Genomic DNA, 18712 nt, shown 5'->3' with positions numbered 1-18712 from the left:
TTACCATGAAGAATGTAGAAAGTCCTTGGGGCAGGTTTGGTTGCCTCAAAAGGTGAGGGCTCCAATCATAACAACACTCAGTACCTGTGGTAACTGAAAGGCTGCCCGGAAGTTCGTTTTCCTTAAAAGCAGACGTCATTCTTGGTATCCTTAGATTATCCTTCAGAATTAGACAAGTTTGGGTCTAATCCTGTTTCTGCCTTGTCTGTACATATAGATAAATTTCTTCACATCTCTGAATAAATAAAACTTCAGAATAAATAAAATTTACTGAAGAATAAAGAGGGGCTAATGAAGCTTTTTTTATGGGCTATTGTAAAGATTATATATAAAACAATACAGCTCAAGAACCAAGCATACAGCCTGGCTTATATAGTAGGTACTCAGGAACTAATCCTTCCCTCTCCCCAGCCTCTTTTCTCCAAACACAGGAGTTAAAAAACCAAGGTTCCATTCTCAACTTTGCTGGAGCCTTAGTATCTTCATCTGTGAAATGGAGGCAACATAGTCTTTCCTGCTGTGTATTTGGAGGGGAAAACATACATAGCTACATACATAGCCTATGTTAGAATCATACCTGGTTGTCTGGGAGCCCTCTTTCAACACTCTAACCACTAAGCTACTCTAACCTGGCAAGGCCTATCCAGGCTCACCTTACATTTTCCCTGCCTCAGTCCTAGAATCAATCAATTCTCCAAGGATTCCTTTTATTGATATTTAGAAACCAGGCCTGGGTGCTAGGTATGCTCATTGCTACTGCGGTATCACTGCTTTAGCCACTTTCAGTGGAGAGCTATATATATGTATACCAAGTCATGCATCTCCACACTTTCTATCTATATTTTTATCAATCCACCTAAGCATGAGTCCATGTTGATCCCTCTGATTTCCATCCGGCACCAGAGGTTTCATACTATCCTTCCCCTTTCCTGATTTATCACTTCTTTTTCTGATGTTAGAAATCTGACTCATTATCTACAATATATTTATTTACTTGTCAGTTCAACCCTAGTTCCCAAATAAAGTAGTGAGAACTCTGAGAGAAACAAATTTACAAACTAGGGTGCTTTGTTTGTATGGGGTTCTTTTTGTCTTCCACCTTACAGTATAAAATCAATACCTGCTTTATCAAGGTCAGCTCCTTTTTTCCCATTCCCTTCAGTTAGATTTATTTGTCACAGTCTGCATTTCCTCCCGTACCCAGGTTACTTTAAAAAATAAACAAACCAACCAACAAACACGACATACAGTAAAATTTATGGTGTATAATTTTATAGGTTTTGAAAAATGCATAAAACTATGAGTTGAACATCACAGTTCCATGCAGGACAGTTCCCGATTCCTTAAATATTCCCCAAAATATTCCAATGGCAACTTTAATTCCACTTTCCCAGCACCAACCAGGAGGTGGCAGGGTTTCCCTCTTAGAGGAAGCCTTTACTAGGCAACTGAGCCTGCTTGCTCAGCATGCGAATGGGCCTGGCAGGCAGCTCCCATCCCTCCCATCCCTCCCATCCCTCCAGTCATCTGGCTACGGTTACAAAGGTTAAGAGGCTAAGCTCCTTCTTTCCTAAAACAGGTGAGTTTGGCTGGAAGCCTCAGAATCTCACACGCCAACCGAAAAGCCAGATGATTCATCTTAGTCAAGAAGGCAACCCACAAATATGCTTTGATAAAATCTTCACAGTGAAACAAACAAAACCCCACCAAAAATCAAACAAAAAAATTTTTTCACAGTGAGGGTAACAAAGGGAGATAAAAAAAAAAATTAGAGACCACCACCAAATCAGGTGAAGGTGGGCAGATGACCACAAACTCTCTTCAAGACATTTCTTGCTTGATATTGGTGGCTGGTGTGGACACGTCACAAGGTGATCTGATCATAAATTCCTAACTGGGAAGGTCATGGTGGGTAGTCACGTCCCAAGCATATTACTTCTTTAGTAAAAGATTTGTCTTTGCCTTAAGCAAGCCCTGTCCATTGTTTCTATGCATCTAGGTTACCACACCTTTGAAATAAACTACCCTCAAGAGAGTACATAATCTTATCTACCCTGTAATCCAATCCACATGACCACCCTGAAGACAGCGCATAATTTTAACTGCCTTGTAATCTTCCTTACATTCCCTTCTCAATCTCAAAATTCGTAAAAGAAAAGCAAACTGTTGTTCTCCAAAGCATTGATCTCTCTCAGTCTGATATACCTGCTTCCAGGTATATTCTCTTTCTGGCTCAAATAAATTTTTCTGAAAATTCTCTATAGATTAGAACATTCTTAGGTTGACACCACCATTAAACTAATATCTGGGGTAAATCATTTTACTTTCCTAAGCTGCACCTGTAAATTGACGGTAATAGTTAATAAGAGGGTTGGTTGTGCGTATGAGATAATACATAGAAAGTGCAGAAGAGTTTCTGGTACACACAGTGCTCATAAATATTAGTATTATAAATAAATGATTTAAATTTATCTCAGTGACCTTCTATATCTTTTACCTTTTTTCATAATGGCCAAATTTTCAAAAGGTTCTTCTTACCCCACACACAATAAAAAAAAAGCAGTCTGGCTCTGGCCACTGTTGCTCAATGGTCAAAGCGCTGGCCTAAGCACCAAATGGGTGCAGGTTAGATTCCTTGTTGCTGGTTTGCTCCCTGTCCCATCTGGGCATGTGTGGGAGGCAACCAGTCGATGTGGTGCATATTGATGTTTCTCTCTTTTTTTTCTCTCTCTCCCTCCCTCCTCCCTTGTACTCTCTCTGAAAAGCAATGGAAAAAATATCCTCAGGTGAGGATTAACAACAAAAAACCCCACAAAAAACAATCTGGATGCCTGCACTCATTAATGCTATAGATCAATTTGATCAGTTCACTAAATCAGACTAACCCCCACCCCTGCATACTAATGAATCCCTAACACCTTGCTGGGTACTTTTTATACATTGTCACATTAATTCTCTACAGAACTCTGAAAGATTAAGTATTATCAGACCATATTACAGGTAAGATAACTGAGCATCAGAGATACAAAACAAACTAACTGCCCAAGGTCACAGAGCTAGTCTGTCACCGACCTCTGCCTCGAGCCTCCATTCTTTCCACTGAACTACTCCTCTCCACCATCCATGAAAACATCCTACAGTTGGGACACTGGCCCTCTTCTGTATCCAAGTTCTCTTTGGGCGATTTCTACCCACTAACGAAGTCCTACCACTTCTATGCCAACAACTCCATCTTGCAGGCAGGGCTTTTCACCTCAGTTCCAATTCTAGATGGCCAATTTCCTTGGTGGACATCTGTATGTGTCCTTCTTGGGTACCTCAAACCCAGCATTATCAAGGCCAACATTGTGCCCCACCTTGCTTTTTTAGCCTGACTTTTTTTCCTGGGAGGGTCAGTACTATTTTTAAAAAATATATATTTTTATTGATTTCAGAGAGGAAGGGAGAGGGAGAGATAGAAACATCAATGAGAGAAAATCATTGACCAGCTGCTTCCTGCACTCCCCCTACCAGGGATCCAGCCGGCAAACTGCACTGCACATGTGCCCTGACCAGGAATGGAACCATGACTTCCTGGTTTATAGGTCAACACTCAACTACTGAGTTACTCTGGCCAGGCGGGAGAGTTAGTACTATTAATCCAAATCTTCAACTTCAACTTTTGCTGCTGCCTAATAGCCAGTATGTCACCAGCTCCTACCAGATGAGCTTCTCCCACATCTCCGCCCCCGCTCCCCCCTCAAGTCTTTCATACCTTTCTTTTCACTCTCTAAAAACTTTCAAGGTGACTTTTCTTCTTCCCCCACCCCAATCCATTCTTCAAAGCTGCCCTCTGGATACATCCTCTTACAATACCTGTTAATTTTGGTCATCTCCAGCTAATGACTCTTAGAAAGCTTCCCAACAAATCCCAAATTCTTCACCAACATGGTCACAGACTCCTGAGCATACCTAGCCTCTGAGTTTGCCGTGACTCTAACAAACAAAATGATATCACATTCAGAGGACCCACTACCTTTTTATCTTTCATCAAAAATCCCCGCTTCCTGTTATCACACACCCTGCGAGAAGAACTAGTGGAGCAGTATGAACCCCAGTTCGCACTTGATTGTTAACTGGGGTCTTGCTACATGAATCCTGTGCATTCATTCTCACAGAATCCTTAACATCTCACGAGTCTTTATCCCCACGTAGTCTGGGAGGTCCCTGTAGGCAGGAACGGTGTCAGATTCATTTTTGGGTTATGAGTACACAGTACAGGGCCTGGCATATAGTGCAGGCTTGGAAATGAATAACTCCAAGGCTTAAAGCTGACACTAAAGGTAAAGTGATGGATGAAGGGTGGATAGTAGAGCCACAAGCACCACTCACCCTTCCGGTTCATCCCCATCTGGAGGCATTTGAGTAGGCGGCAGTACTGGCACCTGTTCCTCTGCTTCCGAGACATGACACAGTTCTTGTCACGGCTGCACCGATATACCCGCTTGTTGCAAATGCTCCGCTTGAAAAACCCTTTGCAGCCCTCACAGGAGATGATTCCATAGTGCAAGCCTGTGGCGCGGTCCCCACAAATGAGACAGGTTCGTTGTTCAGCCCGATCATCTGGAACAGAAACTGAACATATTCAAGTTAGAATACAGTGGGAATAATGGCTTTAAGCCTGATGTTCTAAAACAAAGAATGCTGCTCTGGATAGATCAAGAACATTACCGTCTCCAGGATAACTGACAGACGGGCATCTTTAGAACCCTTGTCCTAGGAACAGATCCCTGCATCTACCTGCAGATACCACAAATACAGCCTATCAGAAAAAAGAACTCGTGCTCCTCTCCCTAGTTTTCATCATCACTTGGACCAATATCCAAGTCAGAACATGGAGATATCCTTAACTCCTCCCTCTCTCAGCTTTTTCAGCCACAGCTCATCACGTTTACCCTTTGCTACAGTCTTCTAAATCTTAGGAACAAGCTTTAGAATTTTTTAAAAATCAGAAATTATGCTAGTGCAGGAACTAGCATATTAAATTTCATTCCTTCTAATTTTAACACTCCTGCTGAGATAAGGGTAGATGCAGAACTTGGTTAGAGTCTCTATGATTTTTTTTTCAGAGGTTGGAGTCTCTATGACGTTTTTTCAGAGGTAAAAAACATCAAATCCAAAGAAATAATGAAAACGATAAGGCAGTTGATATGGTTGGCCTAGAAGATTAATAACAACCTGAACCAGGTCCAGAGCCCTAGCAACATCTTTCCAGAGCATCCCTGATATACAGCTGCTCAAAGTAATGGAAGTTCCATCTCTACATTATTTAGCAGGAATAATAAGTAAATGAGAACAAAAATATTTATAAACAAATCTGGTCACCAATCTGACCAGAATTTTACAATTCTTAAGTTCTTGTTTTATAAAAGTGGAAGGACTCCTTAGTTATAACTAACCAAGGTTACATTGCAGGTTAAGTCTCAAAGAGATTATTAATAGCAACTTCTGAGACCATGATTGCTACAGAGAAAATGCTCATTTCATTTTATTGAATGAATGGACAAGGTATATATATAAAAGCCTAATATGCAAGGTGTCCCCTTGGGAGTTTGACTGACCAGAAGTTTGCTTGCTTGCTTTGATGTGTGCTAACCACTAGGGGGCAGCATGGAATGAAGGAAGGCCCCAGCCGGCAGCCGCTAGGGACCCTACCAGTGCACACATTTCGTGCACTGAGCCTCTAGTAAATGAATAAAATGGTATGTGCAGGGCTTTCCAAATTACAAGTCATAACCCAGCATATCATGACTAGTATTTTTGGAAAAAATAGAAAATATCAAAGTAAATCACATGTAGTAAGGATAAAATATTGGGAAAACTTTCTTTCAATTAAGGCATGTACATTTGTCAGTATATACATCTGTAGAAAGCTGGATCACTTCCTAGCTTTGTAATTATGGACACATGACTCAATTCTCTAAGTCTCACTATCAACTGTAAAACAGATAATATTAGCACTCACCTCAGGAAGTTACTAGGGAGTAAATGATATAGACATACAATGGTAAATAATTAACATATACCTAGAGCTTATTATGTGACAAGCTTTGTTCTATATGTTACATATAATAATTCACTCATAACTCTATAAGTGAATATTACTATTATCTCTATTTTGCAGATGGAAAACCTGAGCTACACACAGGTTAAGAATTATGGCCAAGATCCCATAGCTAGTAGGCAGCAGAGCCAGAAAAAGCAGACAGTTCTGCACCAAAATCTGAGATCTTTCACACTGCTTAATATAATGCCTCAGTTATAGTAAATACACACTAAATGACACTTGTGCTATTGTTATTCATGATAGCTTTTCTGTAAGATTAGAACCTGATAAAAATTTGCGACATTGCTATAGACAGAGCAATTCAGACAATGGAATACTACACAGCAGTAAATATATTTGAACCACTGCAACAACAAAGATGACTCGTACAATGTTGGGTAAAAGAAGTCAGAAAAAAAATACTATAGGGTTCCATTTACATTAAATGAATCAAAACAAGCACAGAGGGAAAAGAAACAGTGAGGCAAGTGCTGGGGTGAAGAGGAGCTTTTGGATCCTGGCAATGTTCTACTTCTTGACTTGGGTGGTGCTAGCTTTATAATAAACCATTAAGCAGTACACTTGTGTTTTATGTACTTTTCTCTAAGTGTCGTATTTCACAATAAAAAGGTTAAAAAGAAAAGCTAGCAGGGCACTTCAGGAAAGGGAATGACATCATCCATGGCAAAAGGAAGGAAAACGAATATAAGGAGTGTTTGAGGGAACTGCACAGGATATTATCTATTACAGTTAAGTAGTGAGATCTTATGGAAGAACTAGAGGCCCATGCACTGGTGGGGTCCCTCGGTCTGGCCTGTGGGGATCGGGCCAAAACCAGCTCTCCAATATCCCCCGAGGGGTCCTGGGTTGTGAAAGGGCACAGACTAGGCCAAGGGGCCCCACCGGTGCACAGATCTCTGCACCAGGCCTCTAGTATGCATACAAGATCTTTGGTTAATCTCTTCCTGCCCTCCCTCGGCCCCTCTGAGATTCATCAGTCTGTTCCATGTTTCCATGCTTGTGCGTTGAGTGTCTGACCCCTGGTGGTCAGTGGGCGTCATATCTACCAGTCGAATGGTCACTTGGGCTTTTATATCCATAGACTAGTGACCCAGAGCACAAAATTGCAAGAGACCCAGGATCCAGAGTCCTGCGGCTCGGCAGGACCCAGAAACCCGCCTGCCACGCCAGTGGGACCCAGAAACCCACACGCACCTCTGGTCAAGTCCTCCAGAGTCAAGTCCCTGCCCACCCACGTGCCTCGTCATGCACGCAGCCCCGGCCAACTGCGCGTGCCTGCTGTGCACGCAGCTTCCTGGTGATTGGTCATTACGGTGTGATGACCACAGGCTTTTTATATATAGGATGGTCAGAGATAAGTCTAGAAAAGTAATTTGGAATAGACTGCAATAGAATTTACCCTACTCATAAAAAGCTACTGAGATTTTTAAATAGAGATATGTCTAGAAAAAAGTAAAATTAGGAATATTAATTTCACAAAGATGTGCAGATGGATGGCATGGGCCATCTAGGTTCCAGAGGGGGATGGAGAGGAGGAGGAGATAGGAAAGTGTCAAAAATAAACTGGAGATTCTAAACCAAGGTGGCTATGAAAAATGTGGTATCACTAATAAAAAAGTTGAAAAGCAATACCTCAGTGAGGGAGAAAAATCAACGACTTTAGTTTAAGAGAGGATGATGGGTGAGTCAAGCAGAAATATCCCACAGGCAGTTATTTAGGGGGCAATGGTTAAGGCTAGAGTGAAGGATTTGGGAGTCATCACCACATGGAATAGCTGAAACAATGGCAAATACCCCAAGAAGGAAGATGTGTGGAGAAGCAGCAGCAGGATGAAACCGGAAACAAAGAGAAGGGAAGGGAATAGGTTAAAGAAGGAAAGTGAGATGACATGATCAAAGAAGAAATCCTATATAATAAAAGGGTAATATGCAAATTGACCCTAACAGCAGAAAGACTGGGAATGACTGGTCACTATGACACACACTGACCACCAGGGGGCAGACGCTCAATGCAGGAGCTGCCCCCTGGTGGTCAGTGTGCTCCCACAGGGGGAGCTCTGCTCAGCCACAAGCCAGGCTGACGGCTGCCAGCACAGCAGCGCTAAGAATGTCCAAATGCAGCTTAGGCCTGCTCCCCACTGGCAAGTGGACATCCCCCAAGGGCTCCCGGGCTGCCAGAGGGATGTCTGACTGCCAGCTTAGGCCCGATCCCCCGGGGAGCGGGCCTAAGCCAGCAGGTAGACATCTTGCGAGGGGTCCCAGACTGCAAGAGGGCACAGGCCAGGCTGAGGGACCCCCCGAGTGCACAAATTTTTGTGCACTGGGCCTCTAGTAGGTAAAATAAAAAACCATGACTATAAGAAAGATAAGGGACAAAAGTAGTTTACAAAAAAAAAAAAAGCAGTGTCAAATGCAATGTAGGTCAAAAGTGTGAGCAATAAGAAAGGCTCAAAGATCACTACTGAGAGCCTTTTAGGCACTGGTTAAACAGGTGAGTGGTAAAGAAATAAAATTCATATTTTGAGTAGCATTGTTCCATTCGATTGATAAACATTTTGTAGTAAGCAACAGATTTAAGCATATGTTTTGTTTTGTTTTTAACTAGGAGAGATTCATGTGCATTTTAAAAAGATAAACATAAGAACAATGGCTTTTAAGGAGAATTACCTTAATTCAGATATACTTTCAAAATAACAACTTACTTAAAAAGTAAAAGAAGTTCAAAAACAAAAAGTTAAAAAATTTAACATTTTAGTTTTTCTTATGTATTTTATTTTTATTAAGAAATAGATAGGGTGTTTCATCTTGAAGGGTGTTGCTGGTTTCTGTTCTGTAAGAGATGCATTTAATACCAGTCGTTGCAAGTGACACTCATCATGGTCTCCACTACTCAAATTGATAATCACTGGGCCTGGTTGCAAAGAAAAATGCAGAAAGGATATTCAAGTAGAATCTGCAGACGTCTCGTGATTATTTCTGGTATTATATTTCTCATTGTTCATAAACTGATGGCCATTTATGACAGATACTGGGAGTCACAAGAAATCGTCACGATCCAACTAGAATTATCGAGGCGTCTCATTAACAAGGATCAAATTGATGCCTCATACTAAAAGGAGAAATGGACAGACGCCAACTCAGGATGATCTTAGATTAAACATGGATGCCTCTGGGCTTTGGGGCCTTTTTAAAGTCTCTTGAGCATTTTTAAATAGAAGTAAATTTGGACAAGAAAGGAAAGAAAAAAAGAAAAGAAAGAAAAAAGGAAGAAAGAAAGAAAGGAGGGAGGGAGGGAGGAAAGGAGAGGGAGAGGAGGGAGAGGGGAGGGGGAGGGGGAGGGGGAGGGGGAGGGGAGGGGAGGGGAGGAGAGGAGGAAAAAAAAGAAAAGAAAAAGATAAAATTACTTGCCCAGGTTCAGAAAAGTAAAGTGATTCACCCAAGGATACATAGTAAATCAGCCAGTGATGGAGCTGGTGCAACCTTAACTACTTTTCCAAAGACAAACTTCCCATAATACCAAACTACCTTTTATGGGGGTGGAGTGTAGGCAGAGGATGGTATGCATCAAAATTGAGCCTTAGTGCTGCAGCTTTTTTTTTTTTTTTTTAAGCCAAAGAAACAACATGAGTCACAACAAAATCTGTGAAAATAAAGAACTAGAGGTATTCTTACCATCCTGTGAGTGAACACTAGTACCTTCATATTAGTGACCAGTTCTACTTTAATTTGGTTAAATACAGATCAAGCTTTGTAACCAAAACACTTCTTACTCTCATACCTGGACTCAGCCCTGCTGTTAACAAAAATACCTCCCCCACCCCCAAGAAGAGCATTGTACCCATTCCAAGGGCTTAGGTTACACAAATTACATTTGGAAACTGATTTTTATCAAAACCTGCTTTTCAGACTGTGATGAAGGCCAGACTTAGGAAGTAGAGAGCACAGCTGCTCACTTGACCAAAATTATACTGACATTTAAGGCAATCTGGAACTTGCCTAGCTAACTGGTATTTAAACAAAGGGGATCTGTTTCAACTGGATTACTGGTTCCAACTCCTTGATCAGCTGCACAGTCTAATGACTGACTCCACTAAGTTTCACAGGTTGCCACCATCTGAAGTGAAGGAAAAGGCCTCAGGAAGTGTGGCAGAATTGAAATTAGAAATAGGTACCCTCTAAATTTTATTTGCAAACATAGAATTTAACAGAAATAATTAAATCATAGGATGTCTGCTCTAATCATAAACTTCTCGTCCACTACACATATCACTATAAAAATCCATTTCCAGGGGCCACACACGAGTTCCTCAGGAGACATTTCTAAAAAATGACATCAGAACAACAAAATGACAACAAATACATATGTATCAACAATTGAATCTAAAAATCAAATGAATAAAAAATCTGATGAACAGAATAAACTGGTGAATGGAATAGAATCAGGGGCATGGAAATGGAACAGACTGATGATTCTCCCAGGTAAAGGGATTTGGGGGGTGTGCGGGAAGAGATTAGACAAAGATCATACATGCATGTATGCATTACCTATGAACACAGACAATAGGGTGGTGAGGGCCTGGGGCGGGGTGGGAGCCGGGTAGAGGGAAGCTATGGGGGAGGGGGGGGAGGGACATCTGTAATATTCTTAATAATAAAGATTAATTTAAAAAACATTTTTAATGGCTTCAGTTGAATGTAAACATGTGAGCAAATCACAAGACCAGTGTGAACCAAATGATTGGGAGTTATCTTTACAGATCACTGAATAAAAGATGAAAAAGGACAAAAGAATATATTGCTGGCATTAACTGCTGAGGCTTGCAAACGATGATGAAATGATTCACAAATTACAACTAGCTGAAGCCACAGGAAATGAATCTGGGGAAAGTGCTACCCCACCACTCAACAGGTAGGGCCAGAAAATAAAAATTCTGACCACAACCCCTAGTTCCTCCCGCCTCATAAGGAGGAATTTCTGAATTAAGAATTAAGTTTCTATTTGTAAAAAAAAAAAGTTTTCATATTCATGCATTTAGGTTTTCCAGTTGGAGGAAAGAACCTGCAAATCTGTGGTTTGTCCTATTTGAATTAATATTGGGAAGAGGAAAAAGAGAGTTGGTTGTCTGAGAGTTTTCTTTGAAAAAAAAAATAGATATTTAGATATTAATAGATATCTTGGACCCACATGCTATAATTCTAAACAAGTAAGTATTTTTGAAGCTGGAAGTATAGACACCGATTCACTAATATTTACTGCTTCTTGCTTCAATCACCTCTTGACATTTATTCACTGATAACTATCTGAGGGTTCCTCTAGTCCTTCGTGTACCTCACAATACTGGTGAGGATTCAGTGAGGCTTTTGATCTCAGGCTGGTCATTTTTCTGCATACCAGAAAGTAAAACAGTAACTACAGTGATTTTTATTTTTTATTTTATTCATTTTTTAATTTTTTAAATTTATTTTTTTATTTTATTTATTTTTTACAGAGAGGAAGGGAGAGGGATAGAGAGTTAGCAACATCGAAGAGAGAGAAACATCGATCAGCTGCCTCTTGCACACTCCCTACTGGGGATGTGCCCGCAACCAAGGTACATGCCCTTGACCGGAATCGAACCTGGGACCCTTGAGTCCGCAGGCTGACGCTCTATCCATTGAGCCAAACTGGTTAGGGCAGTGATTTTTATTAATACCAAATTTTCTTTGCTTTTTTAGTTGTATTTTAATATTTATACTTTTGCCCCAGTTTTGAGACATAATTGATATATAGCAATGTATAAGTTTAAGGTGTATAGCATAATGACTTCACTTAATATATTGTGAAATGATTGCAAGGATAATGATTAAAAGGATAAGCTATGAAGTCAAACTGAGTTCAAATATCTGCTTTTCCATTTATTAAATGCATGGCCATGCTATCTGTTCCCTCTTTGTAAAACCTGGATAACAACAGTACTTATATCACAAGGCTGCTATGAGAATTGAGTTAATAATATATGTGCTGAGAACAGAGTTAATGTGAAGTTCCTAGCGCATGGTAAATGCTCAATAACTCTGAGATAGTAATATTACTATTATCATATCATAACCATTTGTCTCAAGAAATCCATCAGTAAAATGAGGACAGTAATTCCCCCTGGAAAGTTCCTATGAGGACTAAATAGAAATGTATGAATGTGCCCCATATATCCCAAAGTTCAGGGTGCCTATGAAGAAGGGTGGTAATTCACCGGAGTGAGCTTGTAACTCTTGCATGCCTGGTACCTACTGGGTTTTGCCTACCAGTCAGGTACAGAAAAGTGCCTTCTTATAGCAACTTAACGTATTTGACTCTCCTCAGCAGCCTCTTTGCTTCCCTTCACATCTACCTATGGTTTTGGAGATTATTCCTTCAGTTAAAGAAACCACAACTTATTTATCGACCTTTTGCAGTAAATTATCCTTGATGGTTTTTTGTTGTTGTTTATTTTTACTATAATTATAAAGTCAAAAGCAAACGCAACCCCAGCTTTGCATCCCCATTAGCCACTATTTTAGCTCTATGACAATCCCTCTGAGCTTCAGTTTCCTCATCTATAAAGATAAAAACACACTCATTTTACAGGATTGTAAAATGAATGAAGAGATTAAAATATGCAAAAGACTTGTAGTGTACTAGAAATGTAGATCAACAAATGTAGTTGTCTTTTATTTTATTGTATTGGTTTTCCCAAGGAGTTTATTTGGACAGACCAGGGGACAGGGAGGCCCTGCATCTCAAAGGTTTTTGGGCCTCTTGGTGGTGAAGTGTGGTTGTGTTGGTGATCAGGTGGGGCAGTGGGAACTTGATCTTGGAATCGTGAAACTGCCAGTCTGCCGAGATCTCCTTCATGATATGGATTGAGTGGGTGCAGGCACGGTGCCCGGCCCCCAGGTCTCAGTAGCACTACGTGACCACACCTGTGGTGGTCAGGCTGATACTCCCGGTGCATGTTGTGGGTGCCACTGTAAGAGTTGTAGCACAGCCAGATGCCAAGTTCTTCACCCAAAGGGGGTATTTTTCAAAGATCTACCCACAGTAGATAATTTCCCCTGCAGATTTCTTCATCTTCTTCAACTGAGATGTAGTATCAGAAACAGGACTTGGAGATGACATGGTCAGTTAGGTGCGAAGATGTGTATGTGGTAGAGGATTGGTGTGCGGCACTTGGGGGTAGGCAGGCAGCACCCTACTACTTGTACTCTGGCAGCGTGCCCAAAACCTTCATAGCATTCTCTCTACATTCACTGCCACCAACAGAAGGTGTAGTTGTATTTTCTTATGATTAGTTATTATTTCTTTACCAAGGGATCATAGCTTTTTTAAGAAATACCTTCCATGACTTTGAGTTTAATTTATAGGCCTCTATCAGAAAGGTGAAAATACACAGATTGCAATTATACCAAACAATTAAACTAGAGTTGCCAAAATATCCTTTAGGAAATATGTATATGCAAAATTGTCTTCGGGTTTATTCCAAAGAGACTCCCAGGGATTTCCATTAGTGTAGTTTCCAACTGTCAAAATCTTGTGCTTCCATCACCAGACACTCAATTAGAAGTTGATCTGGCTACTGAAGGTTTCAATGATAAGGACATTACTGACTTTGAAGGTTGATATTTTTTTAATGTATCTAAGTCAAGTGTGATTTCTTTGATTATTTGGTTTGGGATTATGAAGTCATTAAATTTCAGAAACAGAGGAGTCTTAAGAGATATATTAGTTCTGCATCCTCACTTTACAGATGAAGAAACTGAAGTATAGAGAATTAAAGTAACTCCCACATGCTTGCATAAGTAACCCCTACATTACAACTGTCTCTGCATTTCATTTGGCCTTTATATCTATAATACTCAATGGCTGCTACTCTGGATCACATGGATTTGCAAACCGAACTATTCTAGTAAACTGATGACTCTGCAGAAATTAAGAATACTGTGGATTCGTCATGAGTGTTAAGATGTTCAAAGCAACTTTCTGAAATTTTAATATCAATACGTAATATAGATGGGCCTTCAGAATCCCTATAGAGCTATCACACTGAAATCCTTAAAAATACAATCATGCACCGTTTAAAGACAGGGATATACTTCTAAGAAATGTGTCATTAGTGATTTCATCATATGAACATCATAGAGTGCACTTACACACACCTAGATGGTATAGTGTACCACACACCTACGCCATGTGGTACAGCCAATTGCTCCTAGGTACAAAGCCTGTACCACATGTTAGTATACAAACGAGATTTGGTAAACACGAGATGTATGAGGCTGCTGCCACAATAACATGGCATATTGTTATACAGAAAACTTTTTTGTAAATAAACTTTTTTTTTTACAAGAGTACACTCTAAAATAACAATAAAGAGTATATTATAATAAATATATAAACCAGTAACATCATTAATTATTCTATGTGATTGTATGTGTACTTTTTAAAAAAAATATATTTTATTGATTTTTTACAGAGAGGAAGGGAGAGAGATAGAGAGTTAGAAACATCAATGAGAGAGAAACATCGATCAGCTGCCTCCTGCACATCTCCTACTGGGGATGTGCCCGCAACCCAGGTACATGCCCTTGACTGGAATCGAACCTGGGACCTTTCAGTTCGCAAGCTGACGCTCTATCCACTGAGCCAAACCGGTTTCGGCTGTATGTGTACTTTTATATGAGTGGCAGCACAGTAGTTTTTTTTACATCAGCGTCACCACAACATGTAATGCCTTGCACCATGACATTTTAATGTCTATGACATTACTACATAAGAATTTCCAACTCCATCATAATCTTATGGGAACACCATCCATCATATCTGCAGTCCGTCATTGACCAAAATGTTACTATTAGGCACATGACTGTATATGTAAATTCTATTGGACTAGCACATAAAATCTTATAAAATAAAAGAACTCTGGAATGTTTGCCGGATGAATTAAAGAAATGGGACAAGCATCTTAATTTTCTCCTTTTTAAAACACTTTCCTCCCTTGACTTCCAGAATATCACTCTCTTGGTTTCCCTGCTTCCTCTCAAACCACTAGTTTCTCAGTCTCCTTTATTAAGCATTCTTTGGAACTCCAGAATGCTGGCATATCCCCAGGGGTTAGTCCCTGGAGCACTTTCCTACACATATTCTCTCTTTAGATGACTTTGGCTTTCCACTTATATTGTGATAATTCGACAGAGTGTATGTTTACAAAAACCTCCCTTAAGTTCCAGACTTCTATATCCAAATTGTCTATTTAATATTCCATTTGGCTTTCTAACAGGCCATCTCAAACTTACCAAAGTAACACATCATTTTATATTCTACTCCTATTTCCTATATCAACATGTTTCTTGGATAACCTGCCCCCCTCTTACTAACTGAAACCAATATCCATTAGATGTTCAAGCCTATAATTCAGGAATCATTCATTAATCCCTTTACTATATTCTGTCATCCAAACCATCAGCAAACCCTATCAATTCTCCCTTCTTCCATTTAGCTAGATTTCAGGTGGTTCTGAATGATGGTTGTTCTGTATTTCAGTTGTAGTTCTATGTGGTTGAGGGAGGTTGCCGAGTCCCACATTTACCTATGCTCATTTTGCCCAGTATATCCTAGCTTAATTCTTTGACCTCGTCTAATTCTTCCCTTCCTTCGCTCACTATGCCAGACGCTGGAAAGAATCCTTTCTCACTGTCAAAGAGCAATTCATAACTAAGTAGAGGATTACAGAGGGCTCAATCATAATACATCAATTCAGATGTTTAACATTTCTAGTCATATACAGCATTGTAGAATTGTGGGAAAACACCCTGTGTCATAAAGTAAAGGGTGGCTATTAAAGAAGGCGGCTGAGAATTGTAAAAGATCTGAGAATTACCTAGAAATATAAGAAAAACATTTTAATAACTATAGATTGTATCCCTTTTCTATTTTCAGTCCTTTAACTTTCGTAAAGAAAACTCATCCAAAAAAGGATCTATATCCAGAACACTCAAAAAACTCCCAAAATTCAGTAATTAAAAAACACACAAACCAACTAAAAAGTTTTTAAAACTTGGACACTTCACCAAAGAGGTTATGTGGCTGGCAAAGAAGTATATGAAAAGACATTTAACATCATTAGCCATTAGAGAAATGAGATACAACTACACATTAGAATGGCTAAAATTTTAAGATGATAATACCAAGGGATGTTGAAGATTCAGAGCATTGCAAGGAAGAATACAAAATGGACAGATTCTTATAAAGTTAAAGATATACTTACCATATGACCCATCAAGTTCATCCCAGGTATTTAACATAAAAAATGAAAACTTAGGTTCACACACATATTTGTACATGAACATTTATGGCAGGTCTATTCATATTCACCCCCCTCCCCCAAATTGAAAATAAACAAAATGTCCTTCAGAGCTGAATGGATCAGCAAACATACAATGGAATACTACTCATCAATTTTTTTTAAAAAAACAACTAATTGTTGATATATGTAACAATTTGGATGAATCTCAAAGGCACTATAGTGAGTGAAAAAAGCCAGCTTCGAAAGGTTATATACGATTCTCACAGCCAATTGGCCTGGAGGTCAAATCCCCCCCAGTGTTACCTACAACAATCAAGGCTTAACTACAACAAGACTGCGCACAAAGACCACTAGGGGGTGCACCAAGAAAGCATAAAAAATGCAGAGACAAAGAAACAGGACACAAATGACAGAAATGGAGGAAAGCAAACTGCGGGATATAGAGTTCAAAACCACACTTTTAAGGTCTTTCAAGAACTGTCTAGAAGCTGCCGATAAATTTAGTAAGACCCTCGAAAAGACTGGTGAGACCGCCGACAAATGTACTGAGATCCTCAAGAAATCTAATGAGACCCTCGATGTTGTGATAAAGGACCAACTAGAAATTAAGCATACACTGACTGAAATAAAGAATATTATACAGACTCCCAACAGCAGACCAGAGGAGCGCAAGAATCAAGTCAAAGATTTGAAATGCGAAGAAGCAAAAAACACCCAACCGGAAAAGCAAAATGAAAAAAGAATCCGAAAATATGAAGATAGTGTAAGGAGCCTCTGGGACAGCTTCAAGCGTACCAACATCAGAATTATAGGGGTGCCAGAAGATGAGAGAGAGCAAGATATTGAAAACCTATTTGAAGAAATAATGACAGAAAAATTCCCCTACTTAGTGAAAGAAATAGACTTACAAGTCCAGGAAGCGCAGAGAACCCCAAACAAAAGGAACCCAAAGAGGACCACACCAAGACACATCATAATTAAAATGCCAAGAGCAAAAGACAAAGAGAGAATCTTAAAAGCAGCAAGAGAAAGAAACTCAGTTACCTACAAGGGAATACCCATACGACTGTCAGCTGATTTCTCAACAGAAACTTTGCAGGCCAGAAGGGAGTGGCAAGAAATATTCAAAGTGATGAATACCAAGAACCTACAACCAAGATTACTTTATCCAGCAAAACTATCATTCAGAATTGAAGGTCAGATAAAGAGCTTCACAGATAAGGAAAAGCTAAAGGAGTTCATCACCACCAAACCAGTATTATATGAAATGCTGAAAGGTATCCTTTAAGAAGAGGAAGAAGCTGGTGGCGGGTGGGTGGATGGGAAGAGATCAACCAAAGAATTTGTATAGCTATAAGCAAAATCCATAGACACAGACAATAGTGTGGCGAAGGCCTGGGGGGATGGGCAAGAGGGGTCAATGGGGAAAACAAGGGGATATATGTAATACTTTCAACAATAAAGATTCTTTTTTAAAAAAAAAGAAGAGGAAGAAGAAGAAAAAGGTAAAGATACAAATTATGAACAACAAATACGCATCTATCAACAAGTGAATCTAAAAATCAAGTGAATAAATAATCTGATGAACAGAATGAACTGGTGATTATAATAGAATCAGGGACATAGAAAGGGAATGAACTGACTATTCTTGGAGGGGAAAGGGGTGTAGGGGATGCGGGAAGAGACTGGACAAAAATCGTGCACCTATGGATGAGGACAGTGGGTGGGGAGTGGGGGGCGGAGGGTGGGGTGGGAACTGAGAGGAGGGGAGTTATGTGGGGAAAAAAGAGGAACAAATGTAATAATCTGAACAATAAAGATTTAATTTAAAAAACAACACAAAAAAACACACAACAACAACAACAACAAAAGGTTATATATTATATGATTCTATATAATATGGACAAGAAGATAAAATTATAGTAGCAGAGATCAGATCAGCAGTTGCTAGGGGGTTAGGAGTAAAGTGAGGGTATAACCACAAAGGGTTAATGAAAATGTTCTGTATCTTTGCTTTAGTGATGGTTACACAAATCTATATTCATAGAACTGCACCCTAAATTTTACTATATGAAAGCACCTTATCCAACAACATTATTGTAAAGCTTTGGGCACTAGGTCATCAATTATTCACCAAGATCTAGGTAAAATTCCAATGATTATCTTGGTAAAACATGTACAACTTGTCCTAGAAAACCAAAGAACCTTTTAGTCTAAACTAGTGAAAAAGTCTGGGTAAGCCACTGAGATTCTATCTCTTTTCTTTTTTTTCTTTTTCTTTTTTTGT

General features: G+C 39.7%; 1 protein-coding gene and 1 pseudogene across 2 annotated transcripts in view; both read right to left on the bottom strand.

Moving 5' to 3' along the window:
* Nucleotides 1-18712, bottom strand: part of NR6A1 (nuclear receptor subfamily 6 group A member 1) — a 165097-nt gene that overhangs the window by 24345 nt on the left and 122040 nt on the right. For both annotated transcript variants that reach the window (XM_036329692.1, XM_036329693.1), the window contains exon 3: nt 4372-4614. In XM_036329692.1, the coding sequence (XP_036185585.1) occupies nt 4372-4614 (243 nt within the window). The remainder of the gene's footprint in view (nt 1-4371; nt 4615-18712) is intronic.
* Nucleotides 12863-13353, bottom strand: LOC118667657 (annotated as a pseudogene).

This window comes from Myotis myotis, unplaced genomic scaffold (assembly GCF_014108235.1).
Source record: "Myotis myotis isolate mMyoMyo1 unplaced genomic scaffold, mMyoMyo1.p scaffold_m19_p_12, whole genome shotgun sequence".
Classification (NCBI taxonomy): Eukaryota; Metazoa; Chordata; class Mammalia; order Chiroptera; family Vespertilionidae; genus Myotis; species Myotis myotis.
The sequence above is the reverse complement of the archived record's forward strand: the minus strand, read 5'-3'. Positions and strand labels throughout refer to the sequence as shown.